The sequence below is a fragment of the Aulostomus chinensis genome, chromosome 19 (genome assembly GCF_037954235.1).
Source record: "Aulostomus chinensis isolate RoL2024-O1b breed Wild chromosome 19, RoL_Achi_v1.0, whole genome shotgun sequence".
NCBI classification, from domain to species: Eukaryota; Metazoa; Chordata; class Actinopteri; order Syngnathiformes; family Aulostomidae; genus Aulostomus; species Aulostomus chinensis.
The window spans coordinates 16,674,383-16,687,163 of record NC_141338.1 but is presented as its reverse complement, the minus strand read 5'-3'; the positions used below and the strand labels follow the sequence as shown (position 1 = coordinate 16,687,163).

Sequence of the window (12,781 nt, the reverse complement as noted above, 5' to 3'; positions counted from 1 at the left end):
TTCCCTGCCATCCCCGTCTTCACGTGCGCACGCACACGCACACACAATCTCTGCATGGAGGAGATTTATGCCCTGACAATTTGATAGAATCCGCTGAAATGGTTAGGAGTTAATATCGGTTAATTAATTCATTGGACTGGGCAGGGAACTGTGAGCAGAGCTGTAGTAGACTGGTGTGTGTGTCTGTGTGTGTGTGGGGGGGTGGGGGGTGCATTGGTGGCAGAGGCCGGGTTGGTGAAGGGTTTAAACTGAAAGGGGAATGAGGGGAGTAATCCACTGAGTGCCTATAATGTAATGAGTCAGCCTCGCTTAATGGAGTCCATTTAAGGAAGAAGGAGGTAGAAGGAAGAAGGTTGGAAGAGGCTGAATTTGAAGAATGAAAGGTGATTTTTTTTTTATACATATATATGTGTGTGTGTGTGTGTGTGCGCACATGTATAAGCCCTGGTATCAATCTTAACACAAACCCAGGCAAACATTCTCCCTGTAGCTGTGTTTTATATGAATACATGAGTACAACTTTGAGCAGCTGCTGAATTGTAATGCTGCCCTGCATCACCAAATCATGTTACAGTAAAGCTCCAGGCGTCACATAACAGGACTTTTTATTTCAGTTTTTAAATTTTTAACAGAACTGGAGTTGTTGATGCTTTCAGAGAGGTTTTTTTCATCTTAACCTCATTGTTCCTGAACTGCCAGGCCACGTTAATCCTGCCTGTTTCTATTTGGAATCTGTGCTCAAATACATGTGCGCGCACACACACACACACACACACACACACTCCTCAGCCCTCATGCATTTGCATTTCATTGATACAGTCACACTTGTAAGAAAAAAAAATAATCCTGTTATTTGTACCCTCAAAACTGATTTGTCTACTCAGAATTACTGTATTGGAGAAGATGGGTCTGATTGTGCAGGGCTATGTGTCGTGTGGTCTTGGAATGCTTGTAAGATTAGCCCTTTTAGGACACAGAATACGCCAAATTTGCAGCAAGGTAAAGGTGGGACTAGGTGTGCCCTGGGAGGAGGAATATTGCCAGGTGAAAACTGACCACCAATTTGCTGCACTCAGACCAAGCCACAAAAAAGACAGGTGGCTCGGTGGCCAGTGTGAAAGCGCCTGTTGACTCCCAAGGGTGCATGTCTGTTCCATTTAAAGTGTTACATCACCCAAAAAATTTAAGGTTGTGTTTTTTGGGGGTTTTTTTTGCCTTTCAGCTACTCACAAATGTGTCTCTGGCTCACAAAGAGGATTTTTCCCCTCCACCATCACTTCTAGTGCCTCTAGAATGCAGGAAGAGCCAGCCACATGCAGCTAGCTTGACGCCAACGGCACGTCACGGTCACCAACTACAAATAACAGCAAAAGTCCAATCCTGAGACTACACACTCCTGAGTTTACAAACTCTGAAGTGTGTTGTCTGCTATCATCCACAAACAAATTGATTTGAGCTAAAAAGAAGCAAACTACAACCCATCCAGCGTGTCGTTCGTTTGCCTTTGCACTTGGTGCTAAGCCCTAGAAACAGACTCTGCATGTAAATAGAAAATCTGTGGGTAGAACATTTGGACGGGGAAGCTTCCCTGTTTCAGTAGCTTTGACTAATTGCATTTAGCAAGCTGTGGTTGTGTCCATAAAGAAGTCCATGTGGAGTTGAAGAGAGATGGAGTGTACGGGAGAAACACGAAGTGGGAAAGATGTCTTAAGTCTAATGAGTCAGCAAAGCCACTGCAGTGTTGTTAAACCGTTAACTGAGTGTAAACTGGCTACTTTGAAACCATCAGCTTGTATTTGTCATCAGTTAACTTCATGCAAAAGTCTCAAGTTGCTATACAGACTTTAAACAATGAGTGAGGGTTCTGAAAAAAGGGGGAAGTCTTGGACCAGATATCCCTGAAACAGTGGCCCGTGTTCCCAGAGGCTCAGACGTCATACATGGCTGACGGGTCCTGAAATCTCCCCAGAACCGCTTGCTTTGTCTTATAAGTTTGTTTTTATAATGACTGTGTCTGGTTTAAAATCATGTGCATGTTCCAAATGCATTGGCCATCACTGGTTAACTTGCTGAGACGAAAGAAAGAACATTATAAGAGTTTATATAATAAAATGCGGCAGAATGATCAAAGTCCACTAAAAACTTTATTGCACGGGTTTCTCTCGCAGTTAAAAAAAAGAAAATTAGACAGTTGAACTACACACGTAATGACTTGCCTCACCCCGAATAACCCCGTCGCATCAAGTCCAACCGGGTTCCATTCTAGTGTGAGGTTCAAGGATGGATCCAGTTCAGTGAAACTGACCTCGTCGTTGTCATTATTCTGAGGTCTTTGGGTCTGTTTTAACAAGCCCACCAGTTAGTTTGTTATTTGGTTTGAAGTCTTGTTCCAAATCTGCTCACTGTCACTTGATAATATTCTACTATCAAATTTTAAGGGCGTGCATGAAAGAAGGTGCAGGGTTGACACTCGCTTCGTTTCCGACACCTCCTGCAAGTCAAGGGTTGTATTATTCATATCTGCCGTGATGGTGTCACATCTGCAGCTCTGACTGTTGTGGTGTGCCGCTTGTCGCCTGTGTGTACAGATCGGATGATCTGTCGCTCTGCCAGGCAGCGGTGTTTAATCCAGGTCAGCTGCCATCTTCCTCCTGCTGTTTTCGTGCAACGTTTTTTGTTTTGTTTTTAAATCTCTTAATTGGCCCCTTTCCTTTCTTTTTAATTTAATTTTTTGTGGTCGTTTGAAGAATTCATGTGAATTGAAGTTGAGGGAGATGGAGTGTTACAAGAGTCCCCATGTGTTTATTTGGCGCTGTGTTTAGGTTTTGGAGACCAGACACATAGCCAGATGTGACAAGTGCTCCCAGCTGTGACTCGAGAGGCGTGACACTGGAGAAAGAGCGCTGGCTTTCTTTGCTCCAGAGCCTTTTCTAAAGGTTGAGCACTAAAATTAGAAGCACTTTCTCTCATAGTAGTAGTAGTAGTAGTAGTAGTAGTGGTAGTAGTAGTAGTAGTAGTAGTAGTAGTAGTAGTGTGTATGTCTGTCGTACCTGTAAGACGCACATGTAAATGGGAGTGTTTTGTAGTAGTAGGCTCATATATTTGGAGGTATTCTGGGCGGCTGCAGGCTCAGGTGGACTCAACGTGAGGATGGCTACAGAGGGCCAGCAATCATATGCCAACTGTCCTCAAGGCTGAAGTCACACGGGGACAAAGAATTGTTATGCAATGAATCGACAGCATTGGAAAAAATTAACCGCCGTGATTTGAAAAGAAAATATCTGTGAGAGTTGCTGCAACATACATAGAAAAGCTTAATTTTGCTGTTTATTAAAATAAAGAGAAAAACATTCAAACAAACGCCAACCTCTAAATGTTTACACCTTTTGTAATTGGAACATTTGTAATTCATTATTTACGCATCCCAAGCGCCTTTTTTTTGTTGTTTTTGCGTTGCATCTGTTTTCTCATGTTAATTAAATGCAACAGAGAGGTTCAACACCTCAGCGGTGACAACGTTACGATCACATTCGTATTTTCTTATATAATCAAATATTTAAAAAAAACCCAAACAAATCAAATGAATACCAGCTCAAACTGGCGTGGCAGTCCTATTTTTAAAAATGTCCCACGACATCAAACGCCCCGCAGTGACGTTTACCTGACTTAACTCTGACCTTCTTAATCTTCATTAAGGAGCTGCAACTAACAATTCTTTTGATTATCGATTCATCTGCCTGAGTGCATAACTGTGATGAGCATTAAACCACCATTCATTTACTGATGACAAAGAAAAGAGCACGAATTCATATGTTTAAGAGCCTGGAACCAGCAAATGTTTGACTGAAAAACAATAATTAATCATCTGAATAGCTGATTAATCTTCCCTCAGCCGACCGATGATGAAGTGCAGCAGCTCTAAACGCCGTGTGTCCTGTGTGCTTAGTTCAGACTACATTAATGGAGCACCAACCCTCCAGTAGTAGTTTGAGCTGTGTAGAATCATAAATGTAATATGGCTAACTTTAATGACTATCTTTTCTCTTTCTCTTCCTCCCTTTTTTCCTCCTTCTGCTCCTTCATGTCCTTCCCTCACTCACCCACAATCTCCTCTATCACTCCCCCTCTCGCTCTCTACGTTTCTGTCCTTTCCTCTCCGCTGCCTGTCCATCCCAACAGGTCCCCCATCAGATGGGCGCACTGACCTTCTACCGCTATGAGCAACCCATCGTAGACTACTGCCAGGCCCATCAACCCCTGCGGCTCAACATGGGTTATGAGGGACCCCCCCAGGGCCTCGAGGGCCTAGAGAACCTGGGGCCATGTGACAGGGGCACTATACAGACAGTGGCACTGCCTGCTGTGCCTTCTGCTGCCGGCATAGGCACTCCCGTGCCACGGCCTCGCTCTCCCCCTCTCGCCCTCAGACCACCAACTGAAGGTCCCAGCGGCAGCCTGCCCGCCGAGCGCACCGGCACACTCAAATTTGGACGCTAGCAAGGCTGGAGCTGGTTTTTAGAAGTGGAGCGAGGGCTTCTAATAAACCGTGACTTTAAAGACAAAGGGGCAGGCGAGCTGGTCATTCAGTGGGCCTTGTTTTCATCACCCGAGAACAAGAGAAGAAAATGTACAAATTCCTGATTAGAAGGATTTGGGAAACACATGATCTTCACCGATACACAGTAGAGGTCATGTCGGTTCCTCTCTCCAAAGCACCTCTATTAAAAAAAAGGGAGGTAATCCAGCAGATTTAACATTTATTTCCAAATCTCGCCGTATCCCACGACATCACAGGGCACCTACATAAGTGCACTTGCTCAGGAGGGAACGAGGAAGAGCGATGAAGGCGCTAGATGCCCTGACTGTGATTAGTACAACGTTTCTGCTCGTCCGGTTTTTTGGTTGTTTTTTTTTTTGGTTGTTTTTTTTTTTTAGGCAAATCCGTCTCATGGTTTCACAAAGACGTGTCATCTTCTCAAGGCAAGTTCATTGAGATTATCTGCCTTTGGTTACACTGTTTTCTTTGAATGGGGGATCTCATGCTGAGTTCCATTAATGTGCATGTCAAACCAAAGAGTTTACTTATGTTTTTACTTTAAATGCACAGAAGCTACGATTCATTGAGGGCATTCCTAAAATGCCAGTTGGTCCAATGAACTTGACGACTCCACCTTCACAATGAACCAAATCTCCTGGTAGTCCCAGTTGAACAGGGGTTGTCTTTGGAGCGTCGAGTTTCTTTTCACATTTGAGGTAATGAAATTGACATTTTTAAAAGTGGCATTCCTCAAAACCTTGCCTCCAAGTATTGTTCCGCAACCAGACATTCGGAGGAGATATTATGGCATGTTCTGTACGTTCCTGAACAGAAAGACAGGTCTTTGTATATGATTATATCCCAGTTGCTTTCAAGAGGTAATCATGGGCAAATCTATGTGGTAAAATAAGTACATTGGATTGCAAACTATTGTACATATTCTTAAAAAGGTCGAGGCCAAACCACTCTCACTGCCCCAGTTTGAAATATCATCACACTAGACAATTCGGAGAGCACCATCTTGCTGGGTTGGCAAAAAGCTCTGGCCATGTGCTCCCAAATCCCCCCCCCCCCCCGCCCTCCCCCGGCCCAACACCCCAACACCCCCACACACACGCCGCCTGCACCACAGAGACAAACAGTGCCTAGTGGGGGCATGTCGAACCAGCACGTTGACTTCTGCTTGACCCGTGTGTGAACCCGTGGACTATACTGGGAATAATGCCTGACAGCTCCTTTTTTTTTTCTTTCTTTTTTTTGGGGGGGGGGGGGGGTCCAGAGGCGGTGGCGGCGGCTGCAGTACAGGACTTTCATGTTCTCAGTCGCCTTGTGGACAAATCGCTGTAACTCACGGACGCATACGGCGGCGGATGAGGACTTGGGATACGGCTGTGAAGACCTGTCAAATATAATCTCCAGCTTAATCCAAGCGACGCACTGGGGGGTCCTTTTTCTACATATCAGTGGTCGTACTCCCCGGAACTGTTGAAGTTATCCTTTGGCCCTCCTGAACTGATAGATCAACTGAAGAAACTGCAAAGGGGCCAAAAATTTTCCACAAAAATGGTTGTATCCTCGAGAGAGACAGAGAGAGAGAGCGAGAGAGAGAGAAAACAAATAGTTAATTATTTTGTTTTGTTGTGGGTTTTTCTTTCCATTTTTTTTGGCTTGGAACAAGACAAGTTTTTGAGATGTTCAAAGATGATGTCAAGAAATTCTATAATGAAAGGACAAAAAAATCGAATATTTATCGTGTAAATAGAGAATCTTTAAAGATGAAAAAAAATAAAACAAACTAAACATATGAACTTTAAACTTCTTGTGAACAGAAAAGGAGCCCAGTTGATTTTCCAGTGGGAATCTGTTACCAAGAGGACCCTGGGAAGAGGTTCCCGCTGTCCTCGCTCCTCTTTGTTTCAACGATAAATATTTTTATATTTGCTCCCGTCACCGTTCTGCCATTCAGTTCTGTTACTTGAGGTTGTTTCATTTTACAAGCATTCACATGAGGAAGGGAAGATTGGGAGCCCTGTGATTATTGTGACGTTCTTCAAAACCTCACTGAGATCCATAGTCCGGTTCTGTGCTGACATGTTCTAGATCATTTGTGCGGGAGGAGGCTGTAAGAATCCCAATTATTTGTGAAGGGTTTTCTTTTCTTTTCTATTTTATTTTGTTTAGGGGGGGGCGGGGGGGGACGTGCCATTGTTTTTGTTAAATGTTGAACCACCCACCTGCCCCCCTTCGCCCAGCAACAAAAAGCAACTCAAAGTCACCATGGTTATGTGATCTAGAAGGGTTCCACCCCACCACCCAACCCCCACCACCACCACCACCCTTCGTGTACAGGATATTGCATTAAAAAAGCAATTGATTCGCTCAGTACAGTTGCTTAATAGTGCTGGTGTAGTTTACTTTGTAATAGCAGCTGTGCCAATGTCTTTATAATGGGAGCTCTCTCATTTCTATCCACGTATTGTCTGCCTTGCTCTATATCACCCCCCCCCCCCCTCCCACCCCCCAACCCTGCTAACTCCTTGGCCTGAATTTCATGTCTGCCTCTCGTTGGTCGGGGTGAACCTGTTTAATGGTGTTCTATTTCTGTCCGCATGTTAATATTTTGGGAAACTCACACCCGATTAGAGAGAAGTGCTGAACCAGAGACAAACAGTAGACCCCGCCCCCCCCCCCCCCGTGTCCTAGAACCAGAACCACGTGCAACTGACATCTTCCCTTCTTTAGCAGGAACTACTTTACTGACCCATCCCCTGCCTCCCTAACACCTAAGGCAGGATTCCGTGGTTCCACGCCGCTTTTCCTCAATGTGGTCGCGACTCGGCTGGACTCAGTCAGCTGCTCTGTTTTTCTAGCCTGGAAAAAATGATCATCCATCCTCTACAATGCAGTAATATAAAGAGTTTAAACTGCACCAAGAGATTTCATGGTATTTTTTTGTGGTATGAACAGCACAGAGGGCAAACATCGATCTCAAATAAGTTAGCAATAATTCTGACCATCATCAAATACTAAAATATACCAATTTGGATTTCAAATTTGATCAAGAAATAAAATTGCCAACCTTCCATCCTGGTCAGCTACACTTTAATTTTACGAGTGACAAACAGTGACAGGAGCCTTGCAAATAGTGCTAATTCCTATATTGGGCTTTTATTTAATTTAAAATCTTCTCATCGGGGGAGGGATCTGTAGCCGCTGCGATATTCACAGCCCGAGTGCGGAACTATTGTTTGAAAGCGAAGTAAACAAAACTGCGATAATTGCTTTTATTTTGGTGATCTCACTTGACTTTTTCAGATGACAATTTGCAAAACAGCGCAGGTGGATTGAGAGGATCCAGAAAGAGCTGTGTGGGGCAACGCCGCTATTTCTGTCTGACTTTGAATATCTGTCGATACCGAACAATCAAGCCTTTCCCCGTTTCACTCAACTCAGCCATTAATACCGTATTTGAATGGATGCACTTTGCTTAACCCAGCCATCTAAAGCATCATCCTCCAACTGTGACATGAAAATTCTACTCTTCTAAAGGAATACAAAGCCTACATCATGACCCAGTTATGTAAAAACTGCTGCTTCTTTTTATTTCAACTGTTTTCAAACAAAGAAGTTTGAGCACCAGTTTTGATTGGTCAGCACCAGTCAAACGTTCACAGTGAAACTTTGTGCAAAAGTTTCAATCCGAGGAGAGAATTCTGGAGTTTTCCAAGTAGTGAAGGGATTCAAATTGAAGCGTTACGTCAACATTTATGTGCAGCTGCTGTGGAAAAAGAGGAATGCCCTGTAAACATTTCATAACGCTGCAATATGTGCGGCCAATTATTAGGGGCGGGGTTTGGTCATTATGCACTGAAAGAAAAACTAACAGTAAAAGACCAATTCAGTGACTTTCTTATTGGAGTTACAATCGCTGAGAGGTCAGAGGTCAGCTCCCCCGACGTCAGAGACCCAGGTCTGAAACTCAGAGTAATGCTCTTACATGGATTTGATGTACTGTTTGTTTTTCTCAATAACATTTAAAAGGAAACACAATGCAACAAATCAGATGTTTTCAGGCCAATCATTGTGCTACCCAACGAGTTGATGCGAGGACTGCTGATTGAATCCTGGGAAAGAAGAGAAAGTTATTAGAGAGCTAACAGGTGGAGCAAACCGTACATCAGGTGTATCTAAAGGGTTTAGAGTGCTTTGATAGAACTCCTCAACCACTGCAGGACTGGACAATGAAGCAGTCATCAGAGAACGTGCCAGCACCTCACCGTTATTCTCGACATTTCAACTTTTTGCTTTCTAAGTGCTCAATGAAAACAAATCTTCCTCCTCCATTTTCTCTCTTTTTTTCTTTTTTACTTCTTCCCTGACACTAAATGTGCAATGGTGGCGTTAACATTTGTTGTTTGAGTGGGGGGAGATGGATATTTGATTCCCAATTCCCAAAATTTTAGCTTGATTTTTCTTTCATGTTCCGTATTTCTGCACTGACTTCCCAGCGTAGGAAAGTATGGCAGCGTACCAGAGCGCCGCTGTGATGCAGTAAGAGCGCCATCGCCTCCACGCAGGCCACATCTCCACATCCTCTGGTCTGAGCTCCGTTCTGAGCCATTTTGATTTCATTCAATGCAAGTATGAGCTACAACTGTTAGAAGTATGCAGTGACATTGATGTCAACAGTGTTTTAGGTGGTGTAATGACAGCGTGAAACAGACGTGTCTGTGCATACGTCTCAGCTAACGTGCGCTAACGTGCTTAGCAGAGGGTAAGGTACATACAGTGTATGCGTTGAGCTTCGGCCACTGCGCTTTCCTAAACGTAACAAGTGAAATATGTGTATAAATCCAACCAGACTACGCTGGCACATCCTAACACCTTACTGTCCAACAGGTTACATGTTATGCGTTCATGGCTGAACCAGAAATGGAAGGATCCCAGTTAACGTTCATGTACTTTTATGAGTATTTTAGAAGTATCACATCAGAAAAGATTGATTGATATGGCAAAATTAAAAAAAAAAAAAACTTGCTAAATGTTACCAAAAAAAACCAAACATACATTTTAGACTTTTCTTGAAAAACAGCAAATGTACTCAATGGGAGATGGAAACGGGAGACGTCATCTTCACGGATATCCGCAAACTTTGTCCTCCACCAGCAGAAACTTGATCAGTACCTGCTGGAACAACTGAGGGCAATTTCTTAAAACCTCTCTCCATTTCTCAGACAGTTCTTCTGCTGTTTGCTACTGCCTTACTTCGCCTCTACCGCCATCGTCTTACGTAGCCTGTTTTATCCCCTCCAGATCAGTTGATGGAAACGCATCGAATGGAGTTTTTTTTTTTCCCGTTTTGTGTTAAACTTCCAACGTTAGCTTAAAATTCGCCTGACAAATAAACGGAAACACAGTGATTGATGTTTGTTTCTATGGCGCTGGCTCCCAGTTTTAAAGATGCCCTGCTGCCACCATGTACTGGGGGTTGAGGTCATCTCTACTTCCTGTGAGATCAAGGCAAAATAAAATCAGATACTAATATGCAATTGTTTAATCGTTTCCTGATCAAATCTGATTATTTGTTCGGAGAAATGTTTGACTCTCGCTGCTTGCGATGATATAGTTCTGTCCATTTTCTTTAGCCATCAGAGAGCTGGAAGCGAAGGCGCTGCATGCTAAGAGTGCATGTTTGACTGTGTGTGTTTGTCCTTCAACAGGTTTTATTTTCTCTTTTTGCTTTGTTCATTTAGGATCTTGTTCACCTTTTCACTGTTTGGGCTCAAGACTTTACTGGAAACATTTCATTTTTTTCCCGTCTCTTCTCTTTTCTTGTTTCGTATCATGGGGATATATAAAGGTTTGAAGAGTTGCAGTGAAAGCGTTCATATTTCAGTCTGTATACTCAGAGGAACGGCTAAAAGCAAAATCTCTAAGGGGAAAGAGGGCAGAGGAGATGAGGAAGAGGAGGAGGAAGGGGGTGAGCTAGAGATACTGTACATTAGGGAGCAGACACTGAGGCACAAATGGGTAAGTGCAAGTACATTTTATTCTATTACAATGAAAGCTTTGTGATGCCCCTGAGTGTCCCAAACAGACACAATCAGCCTGAAACACACTTATGTACACACACACACAAACACACACACGGAATACCGAGATCAACTTGCATCTTTGAAACTGTTTGCACTAATATGCATGCTCACATACACAGATGTGCTCCAACGTTGTTGGAATTTAAATATTTGTATACTATATCACCACCTGTCATCATTAAATAACAGGTAAATATACACAAAAACAACAACCCGCACAACACACACACACACATGAATGATAATAATGTACCGCAGGTTTTCGTTCAAGCAACCCAGACCATTTGTGACGCACCGCAAGTTTCTAATCCGTTACCTGATAAATATATTTGAAAAATTGATATTAAGCCAGACAAGGATTTGCAGCTTTTCTTGCACTGCCATTCGTGTGTTGTAGCCTGAGGCAGTGCTGTGTACTGCTAGCGCTTAGTCATGAATCCAGAGAGTCGCCGCCATGTATACTACTCACACACACACACACACACACACACACACACACACTGCAGCTCCCCATTGCCACTTAGATTCAAAATTAGAGCTTCTATTTTTGTTAGTGTTTTATCAGTGTGTTAGCAGAAGTGGTAAGAATTAATAACTTTTATCATGCTAAAAGGTATAAAGAGCGAGGGAGTTAGCTGTACCCTGTTATCGGATAAGTGTGTGTGTATGTGTGTGTGTGACTGTGTGTGAGGCGGCACCTACTCCTCTACCTCCTTTTAGCATACGTCACCATTACTGATGTTGACACCAGCCTGTTCCTCATTGATTGTTATTGTTCCGTGCTGTTTCACATTAGCGCGAGGTCTTTAACCTTTGACCCACATTGTTCTGACTCTGTTTTTCTGCCACGGCTCCAGTCGGAGGGGCCACAGGAAGGATCATTAACCTCTGTCAGGGTAACACACTTTTTCGATGGTCTGACAAAGGCCGTTCGCACCTCTAATTGGGTTTAATGTGAGCATCGAGGGGTTTTTATTTAAATGGGTTGTGTTTTACTCCTGCAGTTAGCGTCTGAGAGGAAGTGACAGAAAGCAATATCAGATTTGTTTCTTGGAAGCACTTGTCCTATTTCTTTCTGCCTCTGAAATTCCCTCCATATAAACCACAGGATCCCTGCTGTCTCCCTCTCATCCATTTTCCTGCAGAAAACACAGATTTCTGTAGGGTGTAAATATGCGCTGCATTGTTTCCTTTTGGTAGTTGGTTTGTTGTTGATTTTGTTTCTTGTTTTTTTTTTCTGTTTTGTTTTTGTTTTCTCATTTGGATTTTGGGTTCTTTTTACTGTATTCAGACCTTAAAAGCATTTTTGTGGATACCTGGTCCAAGCGCAAAAATATGGCTCTTCTTTGAGTATATTATTGTCAGAAAAATGTTTTGTAAAAATTTTGATGATGATATCAAAAATAAACATCTAAAGATGGGAGCTGTGACGTGTTCTTTACATAATTAGATGAAGAAAACAGATGTATAATATTTTCCTCTTTCTGAATAATCTGTACTTTTTGAAAATGTTATTAAGTTGTTTTGTAGGAAGTGTTTTGAAGCTTGAGTCATACAGATGTGGAAACAGATTCGTAATAATTGCATAAAAAAGCTTTCCAATTGTTTTCCTTACAGTGGTAAATTCAAACAAATAGCAGGAACTCGTACAGCACCTCCAGTTGGTTTCTCCACAATTCACGGAATTACATCACATCATCAGTGACGAGCTCCACGCGCTTCCCCGTTACGAGGATGGATGAGACAAGCGGCTGGAAGCAGTCCAGCGACGCCGATCCCTCTGGGTTTGCTCTTCCACAAAGAAACTTCTGAACTTCTACTCGTGTTTTTCACGTCGTAGCGCAGTGCCTGCACGTTGTTGTGACATGCGCGCGTCACGTCATAGACAAAACTACAAGCAAAAAGCTTGGTAACTAACTATGTCGTTCAGTTTTGTGTATTTTATCGAATCAAGACGGATCATTTATGGCTTTGACAAGGACAGTGTTTTGCTGTACGACGTTATGATACACACGCGCCGTAACAAGGCAGTTTCTCTTTCAAACAATGCGACGCCTTTAACGTTAAACATGAGTCTGTAGTCGTTCACGTTTATTTGTCACACCAGGAGAAAAACTACCGCTCAGCGGTTTTTCATGTGATCATGCAA

At 43.0% G+C, this 12,781-nt stretch overlaps 1 protein-coding gene across 1 annotated transcript in view; it reads left to right on the top strand.

Annotated features, from left to right (window-relative positions):
• Positions 1-12,334, top strand: part of LOC147244237 (leucine-rich repeat transmembrane neuronal protein 4) — a 130,817-nt gene extending 118,483 nt beyond the window's left edge. Inside the window, exon 3 of the mRNA XM_086186513.1 lies at positions 4,180-12,334. Coding sequence (XP_086042639.1) covers positions 4,180-4,497 — 318 coding nt within the window. The 3' untranslated portion in view covers positions 4,498-12,334. The remainder of the gene's footprint in view (positions 1-4,179) is intronic.
• Positions 12,335-12,781: the final 447 nt, after the last annotated feature.